This window comes from Oncorhynchus nerka, linkage group LG3, assembly GCF_034236695.1.
Source record: "Oncorhynchus nerka isolate Pitt River linkage group LG3, Oner_Uvic_2.0, whole genome shotgun sequence".
Classification (NCBI taxonomy): Eukaryota; Metazoa; Chordata; class Actinopteri; order Salmoniformes; family Salmonidae; genus Oncorhynchus; species Oncorhynchus nerka.
This window is the reverse complement of record NC_088398.1, coordinates 32,268,896-32,281,944: the sequence shown is the minus strand read 5'-3', so window position 1 is coordinate 32,281,944 and position 13,049 is coordinate 32,268,896. Positions and strand designations below refer to the sequence as shown.

The following is a 13,049-nucleotide window of genomic DNA, read 5'->3' as shown; positions in this document are numbered from 1 at the left end:
ACCATGGTGCTTGCCTACGGAGCTGTGAGGGGAACGGCACCTCAGTACCTCCAGGCTCTGATCAGGCCCTACACCCAAACAAGGGCACTGCGTTCATCCACCTCTGGCCTGCTCGCCTCCCTACCACTGAGGAAGTACAGTTCCCGCGCAGCCCAGTCAAAACTGTTCGCTGCTCTGGCCCCCAATGGTGGAACAAACTCCCTCACGACGCCAGGACAGCGGAGTCAATCACCACCTTCCGGAGACACCTGAAACCCCACCTCTTTCAGGAATACCTAGGATAGGATAAAGTAATCCTTCTCACCCCCCTTAAAAGATTTAGATGCACTATTGTAAAGTGGCTGTTCCACTGGATGTCTTAAGGTGAACGCACCAATTTGTAAGTCGCTCTGGATAAGAGCGTCTGCTAAATGACTTAAATGTAAATGTAAATGTAAGTCAGAGCCATCCAGAGTAGTGATGTTGGACAGGCGGGCAGGTGCAGGTAGCGATCGGTTGAAGAGCATGCATTTAGTTTTACTTGTATTTAAGAGCAGGAGAGTTGTATGGCATTGAAGCTAATGCATTTCCAGTTTTTAACTATTTTTTCCCCCTCAAAATTATTGACGAGAAAATAATGATCCAACCCATCGGATATCTCACTTCACCCTCATATATGCCATGTCTTGAAATATGTTAGATAGATGGATTAAAATTAAACTTACATTGTAAAACTTCTGATAGTCAACTTTCTAACTCTTCCCATATCTTTTGTACTTCATAGCACTCCCAGAAGGCATGAATTATTGAGTAATTGTTTGTTTTACATGACTCTACCATTGTGCTGTAGAATTTGTGTATTTTGTCTCTTGTATAGTACGTTCTATGCATTAGTTTAAACTTGATTAAGCGTAGATTTTTGGAATCTGTCATTTTGTTATTTATGTTCCAACAATATCAGTTATTTGTATGTCTTGGTTCCAATATTTTATATATTTTTTCAAAGGGACTGTCAGTTGGATAGGCTCTCTGCAAGGTTTTGAAGGCTATATCTTACCTATCATATGAATATCCTTTTATGACTCAAATAGGATATCCTCAACATTGCTTTGATGTCCAAAATAATTCAGATCGAAAGTACGTCATATAAAACTGTTAAATTGCATATATTCGAGAGAAAAAAAGTACACTGCTTTGTTTCCGATGTAGACATTATAAAGATATCTGTTAAATTAAATAATCTAACAAGCTAATCTACCCCCTCCACCCACCCCTATTACTAAACCAAAGCCAAAAAATCTAAGCATTGTAATATCATGCAACACACATAGACCTAATGCATATGGATTAGAGTCTAAATCCTCATCAGAAATGATAGCTCATGGCCAGATAGATGTTATTGACTGACTGTGAACTCATTCTCTGCTCTCATCTTCCGTATCTAGTTTGCCATGGCGACTGTGGTGATGGAGCAGATTGGTCGCCTGTTCATCAATGCTCAACCGTTGCGTCAGATTCCTCAGCTGCTCGAGTCGGCCTTCCCTACTCTGCCCTGCACCGTGAAGGCCCATGACGTGCCCTGGGTGTTCCGCGAGCCTCACATCATTGGAGGCTACAGGCAGCCGGACCACAGCTGGCGCTACTACTTCTTCACCCTCTTCCAGAGGCACAACGAGGCACTCAACGTTTGGACCCACCTGCTGGCCGCCTTCATCATCCTGGTCAGGTGCCAGGAGCTGTCTGAGACAGTGGATTTCCTCCGTGACCCCCACGCCCAGCCCCTGTTTATCGTCCTCCTCTCAGCCTTCACCTACTTGTCGTTCAGTGCCCTGGCCCACCTGCTCAACGCCAAGTCCGAGCTCTCCCACTACACCTTCTACTTCCTGGACTATGTGGGCGTGGCCATCTACCAGTATGGCAGCGCCCTTGCCCACTTTTACTACGCCATCGAGGAGAGCTGGCACGCCCGGGTGCGAGGGATCTTCCTGCCCACCGCAGCGTTCCTGGCCTGGTTCTCGTGCTTCGGCTGCTGCTACGGCAAGTATGCCAGCCCGAGGCTGCCCAAGTTTGCCCACAAGCTGTTCCAGGTGGTTCCCTCAGGCCTGGCCTACTGCCTGGACATCAGCCCAGTGCTGCACCGCATCTACAGCTGCCACCAGCAGGAGGGGGGCTGCTCCAACCAGGCCGTGGCTTACCACCGCTACCAGGTACTCTTTTTCCTGGTGAGCGCCTACTTCTTTGCCTGTCCCCACCCAGAGTGCTGGCTGCCCGGGCGATGTGACTTCATTGGCCAGGGCCACCAGATCTTCCACGTGTTCCTGGTGCTGTGCACCCTGGTGCAGATCGAGGCGACACGCATAGACTACATTGAGCGGAGGCCCCTCTACGAGCGTCTCCATGGCAACCTGGCCCACGACACAGTGGCGCTCTTCGTCTTTACAGCATGTTGCAGCGCTCTCACTGCCTTCTACGTGCGGAAACGTGTGCAGGCGCAAATGCTTGAGAAAGTGGAGTAGGAGCTGTCAGGACAGAGGAATACATTAGGATAAGGGAGAAATACTTTAATCTGATTTACACTGGAAAGCTAAAAAGACAAGAGATTAAACAAATCAGACTGTTCATTTTGTAAAAAGATGACCTGCTGGGTTTTTTTTCAGTTATTTTTTTGTGGCCTGCCAAATGACATTTTAAACTGGCTACATAGACTTTGTCTTGCGATGTTGACTTTCCATGAAGACAGAGAAACCTGGTAGTTTCTGTCTGTCACAGCACAAGCAGTACCTGTAACACTTCAAATAACAATGTTTCACTTCACATAAATGGTAACATGAAGCTTGGAATTGAGACTTTTTTAATGTGTTGATTTTCCTCTTAATTTTCCACTCTCTACTCTGAGGTCACATGTCATGGCCTAGCTATCTACTGAATAGTCAGAATGACTTTTTGACTATATACAGTATTTACTGACCAACTCCAAGCATGACACAAACCATCTCAATAGAGGTATGCAGGAAAGAATGGAAAGTATACCCAAAATGCCCTTAAGTGCATAATAAATAAATAATTATAATAATAATTGAATAAGAAGAATTTCTCACCAGCTTTTATTTCTTAAAAATACAATGTGAGTTTCAAAGTGATTTGACTCCCAAGTCAAATGTTAGTGCTTAACAAAGACCAGTATTATTATTTTTTTTATTCCTTGGTCATCCCATGATATTCCAGTGAGCTCAGTCAACACTGCCAAATGACTCATTCTCTGTGTTTTATCTACCATTTTCTCTGCCCATTTTCTCCAAAGCTATGCTTTCTAACTGATTGAGAGATGCCTTTACGGGCTGTCAGATATAATAGTCTGGCAGTTAGACTTGGCTAGAGGCATAGAGCACACAATTTGCAAACCAAACCGAACATTTCTCCTCTAAGAAACATAAATTGGCGGATTGATCATGTCAAAGAACAAAGCTGGCACTCTTAGGATAGTTGGCGTAAGAAATGGATGGAATTATGTGCCCAAGATTACAATGATGTCTCTTTGTCGTTGTGATAATATTCCTTTTGTATTCAAAGGGCTGGAACATCAGCTTTTGCTTTTTCACACCCGATGATGTCAATGCCTTTGTGTGTATTGTTCAGTCTTTTCATGGACTTGACTTTACTCACAAAAGGGCTGTCTGAGTACGGTGACTTACTGTTTGTATATTTGTATATGTATGGTTGGGTATGTATGTGCCTTGAAGCGTGTATATATGTTTGTGTGTGATTCAGATGTGAATGTGTTTGAAAGCCTGTCTTTGCACTGCTTTCTTATTTTTGAGACCCTCCTCAAGAACATTGTAGTCCTTTAACATCCTCTCAAGTCCCTTAGGGTGACATTTTAAGTCTGTCACACAGCAGCGAAAGGTGAACAAATGACTCATAATAGAGCTGGATTTATTTTAAAACCTATTTTTATGATGTCCATGAAACTGTGGCAATAATATATTTAAATCTAAAGTAAACAATGCATTTATTACACAGGTATTCAAATCAGGACCTGGAGACAATAATTCCAATACTCAATTTGAACGAAATGCCATTTAAAATGTTCATTTTAGATGAATAAGATAATGTTGCCCTAGTGTTCTGTTGTGAGATGCCTCCTAAAATGTATGTCATTTTATATGTGCTGATCAGATGGAGGTTTGAGGTGGCATTGAACTTTACAGACCTGAGAGCACTGACGGGTTTGGGTTCAACCAATGTCACTGATGTCACCTACAAAGCTTAGACTAATATCTAACAGGTGACGAAAAGGTTCAATCATGACTGACTTACAGGTAACTGCCAAAAGAAAGGAACCACTTAAGGAAATGAGGGATACAAAGTATATTGAAAGCAGATGCTTCCACACAGATGTGATCCTGAGTTAATTAAGCAATTAACATCCCATCATGCTTAGGATCATGTATGAAAATGCCCAGTTGCCCATTATTTTGGCTACCATGGCTAGAAGAAGAGAACTCAGTGACTATGAAAGAGGGGTCTCAAAGGAGCATAGGGTGTTTAAAGTGTGTGTGTGTGTCTCAGTCACCAGATCTCAACCCAATTGAACACTTATGGGAGATTCTGGAGTGGCGCCTGAAACAGCGTTTTCCACCACCATCAACAAAACACCAAATTATGGAATTTCTCATGGAAGAATGGTATCGCATCCCTCATATAGAGTTCCAGATACTTGTAGAATTTAAGCCAAGGAGCATTGACGCTGTTCTGGTGGCTCGTGCTGGCCCAACGTCCAATTAAGAAACTTTATGTTGGCGTACCTTTATTTTGGCAGTTACCTGAATTTGAATTGTTATGGTTTCACTGATAAAGTGGTTGCAATGCTTCCACACCTTCTACACCTGCATTGCTTGCTGTTTGGGGTTTTAGGCTGGGTTTCTGTACAGCACTTTGTGACATCAGCTGATGTAAGAAGGGCTTTATAAATACATTTGATTGATTGATTGCAATGACTACAATACAATGATTGTGACCCCTAGTGTCCAAACTACCACTGTAAGCACCATTCCTAACACAAACCAACTCTGAGTCATATAAATGTTAACCTTGATTACTACTGACTCTCACTGTCCTGCACGGAGCCTAATTCTAACCACTGTATCCAGTTCTACCCAGCATTGCAGGTTACCGTTTTTTGTCAGGAATCTTGTTCTGGAGGCAGCTCTGCAGGGTGGTCACTAGCTGGCACAGCCACAAAGTCATTCAATTTAATTTTAACCTTAACCACACTGCATACCCCAGAGGTGACAGAAAAATAATTCTGGGGCCCGTAGTTTTTCCTGATCTGATAACCTAACCAGTTGAAACTCATTACTTTATACATAATGACGTGATTAATCTGTTGTAAAAAGGCTGAATATGGGCTATGATGGGACTAGAGTTGAAAACCATGTCAAACTTTTTATTACTAGAAAGACTAGGGGGGGTTCCTATAAACAGTCATGGCCAAAAGTTTTGAGAATGACACAAATATTAATTTTCACAAAGTCTGCTGCCTCAGTTTGTATGATGTTAATTTGCATATACTCCAGAATGTGATCAGATGAATTGCAAATAATTGCAAAGTCCCTCTTTGCCATGCAAATGACCTGAATCCCCCCAAAACATTTCCACTGCATTTCAGTCCTGCCACAAAAGGACCAGCTGACATCATGTCAGTGATTCCCTCATTAACACAAGTGTGAGTGTTGACGAGGACAAGGCTGGAGATCACTCTGTCATGCTGATTGAGTTCAAATAACAGACTGGAAGCTTCAAAAGAAGGGTGGTGCTTGGAAACATTGTTCTTCCTCTGTCAACCCTGGTTACCTGCAAGGAAACACGTGTCGTCATCATTGCTTTGCACAAAAAGGGCTTCACAGGCAAGGATATTGCTGCCAGTAAGATTGTACCTAAATCAAACATTTATCGGATCATCAAGAACTTCAAGGAGAGCGGTTAAATTGTTGTGAAGAAGGCTTCAGGGCGCCCAAGAAAGTCCAGCAAGCGCCAGGACCATCTCCTAAAGTTGATTCAGCTGCGGGATTGCGGCACCATCAGTACAGAGCTTGCTCAGGAATGGCAGCAGGCAGGTGTGAGTGCATCTGCACGCACAGTGAGGCAAAGACTTTTGGAGGATGGCCTGGTGTCAAGAAGGGCAGCAAAGAAGCCACTTTTCTCCAGGAAAAACATCAGGGACAGACTGATATTCTGCAAAAGGTAAAGGGATTGGACTGCTGAGGACTGGGGTAAAGTCATTTTCTCGGATTAATCCCCTTTCCGATTGTTTGGGGCATCCGGAAAAAAGCTTGTCCGGAGAAGACAAGGTGAGCGCTACCATCAGTCCTGTGTCATGCCAACAGTAAAGCATCCTGAGACCATTCATGTGTGGGATTGCTTCTCAGCCAAGGGAGTGGGCTCACTCACAATTTTGCCTAAGAACACAGCCATAAATAAAGAATGGTACCAACACATCCTCCGAGAGCAACTTCTCCTAACCATCCAGGAACAGTTTGGTGACGAACAATGCCTTTTCCAGCATGATGGAGCACCTTGCCATAAGGCAAAAGTGATGGATGTGGCCCAGAAGTTAATTGACAGCATGCCAGGGTGGATTACAGAGGTCTTGAAAAAGAAGGGTCAACACTGCAAATATTGACTCTTTGCATCAACTTCATGTAGTTCATGTAGTCAATAAAAGCCTTTGACACTCACGAAATGCTTGTTAATTATACTTCAGTATTCCATAGTAACATCTGACAAAAATATCTAAAGACACTGAAGCAGCAAACTTTGTGAAAATTAATATTTGTGTCATTCTCAAAACTTTTGGCCACGACTGTACATACACAGAGAAAGCAACGTTATTGGACAATACAACTCACAGGGCTGAGCTTGTTTTATGCAGGTTTGCAATGTTAAGTCCTGCCCTATGCAACTGTAGGCTTAATTAAACATTTACTCACAGTCTATGTCAGCTATTGTGTTTATTGATTAATTAGCCCTGCATAAATACATCAAACAAATACAATGTACAAAATTACAAAACATATTAAGAAAAACAGACACTGAACTGAGCAAGGGGACCAGAACATCTCATTTCAGAGAGCTCTGTAAATTGTTCCACATAAACCACTAGATGCTGTTTTCCATTATGCCCTCAGGTTTATTCCTGGTTATGGAACTCACCGTTTTGTTTTTTTATCAAAGACTGTTGGGCCTTTTCTTTATGTAAGGAGAGTCCAGCATTTTCTTGTGTTTATCTACAAAGCACTCATGCAGAAACTTACTATGTATCTATCATCATTAATTCAATTTAGACGCACAAATGATCAAACCCGGTCTCAGGCTTGGTCTCCACAGAGTCTCCACAGAGTTGGGTAAAGCTGCTTTTTTTTGTGCCCTCTAAGTGTAAATGCTGCTGCCTGCATATAGATAACATCCCCATAGTCAACATACAGTTGAAGTCGGAAGTTTACATACAACTTAGCCAAATACATTTAAACTCAGATTTGTACAATTCCTGACATTTAATCCTAGTACGAATTCCCTGTTTTAGGTCAGTTAGGATCACCACTTAATTTTAAGAATGTGAAATGTCAGAATAGTAGTACAGAGAATGATTTATTTCAGCTTTTATGTCTTTCATCACATTCCCAGTGGGTCAGTAGCATTGCGTTTAAATTGTTTAACTTGGGTCAAATGTTTCAGGAGCCTTCCACAAGCTTCACACAATAAGTTGGGTGAATTGTGGCACATTCCTACTGACAGAGCTGGTGTAACTGAGTCAGGTGTGTAGGCCTCCTTGCTCGCACACGCTTTTTCAGTTTTGCTCACAAATTGTCTATAGGATTGAGGTCAGAGCTTTGTGATGGCCACTCCAATACCTTGACTTTGTTGTCCTTAAGCCATTTTGAAACAACTTTGGAAGTATGCTTGGGGTCATTGTCCATTTGGAAGAGCCATTTGTGAGCAAGCTTTAGCTTCCTGACTGATGTCTTGAGATGTTGCTTCAATATATCCACATAATTTTACTTCCTCATGATGCCATCTATTTTGTGAAGTGCACCAGTCCCTCCTGCAGCAAAGCACCCCCACAACATGATGCTGCCACCCCCGTGCTTCACGGTTGGGATGGTGTTCTTAGGCTTGCAAGCCTCCCCCTTTTTCCTCCAAACATAACGATGGTCATTATGGCCAAATAGTTATATTTTTGTTTCATCAGACCAGAGGACATATCTCCAAAAAGTATGATCTTTGTCCCCATGTGCAGTTGCAAACCGTAGTCTGGCTTTTTTATGGCAGCTTTGGAGCAGTGGCTTCTTCCTTGCTGAACGGCCTTTCAGGTTATGTCATTATAGGACTTGTTTTACTGTGGATATAGATATTTTTGTACCCGTTTCCTCCAGCATCTTCACAAGGTCCTTGCTGTTGTTCTGGGATTGATTTGCACTTTTCTCACCAATGTACGTTCATCTCTAGGAGACAGTACGTTCATCCTGAGAGGTATGACGGCTGCGTGGTCCCATGGTGTATATACGTACTTGCGTACTATTGTTTGTACAGATGAAACGTGGTACCTTCATGCATTTCGAAATTGCTCCCAAGGATGAACCAGACTTGTGGAGGTCTACAATGTTTTTCTGAAGTCTTTGCTGATTTCTTTTAATTTTCCCATGATGTCAAGGAGAGAGGCACAGAGTTTGAAGGTAGGCCTTGAAATACATCCACAGGTACACCTCCAATTGACTCAAATGATGTCAATTAGCCTTTCAGAAGCTTCCAAAGCCATGACATAATTGTCTGGAATTTTCCAATCTGTTTAAAGGCACAGTCAACTTAGTGTATGTAAAATTCTGACTGACGAGAATTGTGATACAGTGAATTATAAATCAAATAATCTGTCTGTTAACAATTGTTGGAAAAATTACTTGTCATGCACAAAGTAGATGTCCTAACCGACTTGCCAAAACTATAGTTTGTTAACAAGAAATTTGTGGAATGGTTGAAAAACGTGTTTTAATGACTCCATTGTGTGTATAATTTTCCAATTTCAACTGTACAAGTGGCCTGGACAATTTCCTTCCTATTATCAAAAGTCAGACATGCTTTGTTTCTGTAAAGAAACCAACCTTGAACGTCAAATTCTTCACCAGCTCGGTGACATGTTTCATAAATGACAGTTTGTCATCAAGCCAGGTATCAATATATTTGTCATAAGGAACTTGCTCAATTTGTGTACCGTTCAAACTAGTCATTACAAATTCATTTAAATCTGGCTTATGGGACCTAGAAAAAGCATACGTTTTGTTTTGTTTGCGTTTAGTTAATACCAATTACACAACAATATTTCCGTTTTGAAACTGCAGTAAATGTGCAGTAAGTGCAGTCAACTGTGGTATTTTGAACACAGTAATTCCAGAATAACTGCAGTGTACTGCTCTTGAACTGCAGTTATACTGCATTGTAACTGCAGTTACACTGCAAAATTACAGCAGTGAAAAAAGCGGTGCTATTTTGGACTCTGCAGACTGCAGTTATACTGTGCTCTAACTGCAGCCATTGTGCAGTGTACTGCAGTTATATTGCACTCTTGTTGCAATCTTTTTTCTTAAGGGACATTTTCTTAAGGGTAATTTTAGATGTTAAAGTCGAGGTAGTTTGAATATTAACCAAATTTGATTCCATTCACATTTTCTCAAATGGCCGATAAATAAACAACTCTACCACTTAATTTACCCTGGCCAGAGAGACAGGTTGCATAACAGTTTTTAGTAGCCTACAGTAGATCAGACTGACGTGTCTACACTTGACAATTACATGCGACTTCTGCTATCAGATTACGAAGATCGCATTGAAAAGTCTGGTTGAGTGCTTTGCTTTTGTGGTCTGATTGTGTTCAGATCTGTCTGACCACTTCAGGAGGTGGTCAAGGATGCATTGTGTGCAGATTTCTCCTCAGTCTGGATGCCATCAGGTTATGGCAAGCGCATACAGTGGGCTACGTCATCAGCACTCCTCCTGAAATTCTCCAGGAAACTTGTTTTTTGGGACCAAGAGCCACCTTTTGTCACGGTTTTCTTCCATCGAAGGAGAGGAGGACCAAAATGCAGCGTGGTTAGAGTTCATGGTTTTTAATATGAGAAACTCAACATGAACACAGTTACAAAAAACAACCAGACCTATCTGGTGCAGCGAACACAAAGACAGGAAACAATCACCCACAAAGTACCCACAGAATATGGCTGCCTAAATATGGTTCCCAATCAGAGACAACGATAGACAGCTGCCTCTAATTGAGAACCAATCTAGGCAACCATAGACATACAATATACCTAGAAGGGGTACAGCCCCATAAACATACAAAACCCCCTAGACAAGACAAAAACACATACATCACCCATGTCACACCCTGACCTAACCAAAATAACAAGGAAAACAAAGAATACTAAGGTCAGGGTGTGACAGTACTCCCCCCCCAAAGGTGCAGACTCCCGGCTGCACACCTAAACCTATAGGGAAGGGTCTGGGTGGGCGTCTGTCCATGGTGGCGGCTCTGGTGCTGGACGTGGACCCCACCACACCATAGTCTTTGTCCTCCTAGGAACAGCGACCCTCGCCGTTTAGGTGATCTGGCAGATCCCTGCTGACTGGAGGCTCTGGCGGCTCTAGCAGCTCTGGACAGGCACTGGGGACACCGTGCGCTCCACAGCATAACACAGTGCCTGCCCGGTCCCTCTCGCTCTCCGGTAAGCACAGGAAGTTGGCGCAGGTCTCCTATCTGGCTTCGCCACACTTCCTGAGAAATTTTTGGGGCTGACTCTCGGGCTTCCATCCCTGCTTCCGTGCTACCTCTTCAAACCGCCGCCTATCCGCTTTGGCTGCCTCCAGCTCTGCCTTGGGGCGGCTGCGTCCAGGGTCCATCTCCATCCAGTATCTCCTCCCAAGTCCAATATTCCTGATTGAGCTGCTCCTCCTGCCACTGCCTGTCACCACGCTGCTTGGTCCTGTTTTGGTGGGTGATTCTTTCCTGTCTTTGTGTTCTCTGCACCAGATAGGTCTGTTTCGGGGTTTGCCACGTTTGTTGTTTTTGTTGTTGTGTTCATGTTGAGTTTCTCATATTAAATACCATGAACTCACGCTGCATTTTGGTCCTCCTCTCCTTCGACGGAAGAAAGCCGTTACACCTTTTCATTATAACGTTGGAGGAAATACGTTCCTAGCGCATGATGAACGTATTTTCTGGCCTCATAAATGCTAGCCAGCTAGCTAATATTTAGAAAAACATTGGTTTTGTTTGGCTAGCTAAAGAGGTTAGCTGGATAGTTAGCTACAGTAGTTAGCTGCTGCCATCTGTTGTTGTGTTATCATATTTTGCCACCATTTGTAGAATGCATACTGGCATTTGAATATAGCACGGGAAAAATAATTATCACATTTACATATGAACGTAACAAAAATCCCGTTACAAAACAAGGACAAAACAGGACTTGAACTCCAACACACGAAAGACAATCGCGCACAAAACAGAAAGGGAAACAAGAGGGTTAAATAAGGAACATAATTATGAGATGGGAACCAGGTGTGTAAACAGACAAAACAAAAGGAAAAATGAAACATGGATCTGTGGCAGCTAGAAAGCCGGTGACGTCGACCGCCAAATGCCGCCCGAAGAAGGAGAGGGAACAACTTCGGTGGAAGTCGTGACAGTATCCCCCCCTTGACGCGCAGCTCCAGCAGCGTGCCAACACCGGCCTCGGGGATGACGAGACGCAAGGCGATCCGGATGGAGTCGGTGAAATTCCTGGAGTAACGATGGGTCCAGGATGTCCCCCACAGGTACCCAGCATCTCTCCTCCGGGCCGTACCCCTCCCACTCCACGAGGTACTGAAGGCCTCTCGCCCGACGTCTTGAGTCCATGATGGCTCGCACTGTATACGCCGGGGCCACCTCGATGTCCTGAGGGGGCGGAGGAACCTCCCGCACCTCAGACTGCTGGAGCGGACCAGCCACCACCGGCCTGAGGAGAGACACATGGAATGAGGGGTTACGGTAATCAGGGGGAGCTGTAACCTATAGCAAACCTCGTTCAGTCTCCTCAGGACTTTGAATGGCACCACAAACCGCGGACCCAGCTTCCGGCATGGCAGGTGAAGGGGCAGGTTTCGGGTCGAGAGCCAGACCCGATCCGGGGCCTCACTGCGGTGGCGGTCGGTACTCATCTTCTGCCGCCTGATGGCCCTTTGCAGACGCACATGGGCAGCGTCCCATGTCTCCTCCGAGTGCCGAAACCATTCATCCACCGCAGGAGCCTCGATCTGGCTCTGATGCCATGGTGCCAGGACCGGCTGGTAACCTAGCACACACTGAAAAGGTGACAGGTTAGTGGAGGAGTGGCGGAGGGAGTTTTGAGCCATCTCTGCCCAGGGGAGAAACACCGCCCACTCCCCCGGCTGGTCCTGGCAATAGGACCGCAGAAACCTACCCACCACCTGGTTGACTCTTTCCACCTGTGAAAACCTGTGGTAAGGCTGACCGAGACCCCCTGGCGCTCCATAAACGCCCTCCAGACTTTAGACGTGATTTTGGGACCCCGATCAGAAATGATATCCTCAGTCACCCCGTAGTGCCAGAATACGTGGGTGAGTAGGGCCTCCGCAGTCTGTAGGGCCATAGGAAGACCGGGCAAAGGAAGGAGATGGCAGGACTTAGAGAACCGATCCACAACGACTAGGATCGTGGTGTTACCCCGCGAGGTTGGAAAATCCGTCAGGAAATCCACAGGGAGGTGTTACCACGGTCGTTGTGGAACGGGAAGGGGTTGTAATTTCCCTCTGGGCAGGTGTCTAGGTGCCTTGCACTGTGCGCACATCGAACAGGAGGACACATAAACCCTCACGTCCTTGGCTAACATGGGCCACCAGTACTTCCCAGCAAGACAGCGCACTGTCCGACCGATGCCAGGATGACTAGAGGAGGGTAAAGTGTGGGCCCAACAGATCAAACGATCGCAGATGTCGAACGGAACATACTTACGCCCAACCGG

General features: G+C 44.5%; 1 protein-coding gene across 1 annotated transcript; it reads left to right on the top strand.

Moving 5' to 3' along the window:
- Positions 1–327: 327 nt before the first annotated feature.
- LOC115106850 (membrane progestin receptor alpha-like) lies at positions 328–6,963 on the top strand. The gene has a single exon (XM_065011369.1). It carries the CDS (start codon positions 1,431–1,433, stop codon positions 2,493–2,495), a length of 1,065 nt encoding a protein of 354 aa, XP_064867441.1. The 5' UTR covers positions 328–1,430; the 3' UTR covers positions 2,496–6,963.
- Positions 6,964–13,049: the final 6,086 nt, after the last annotated feature.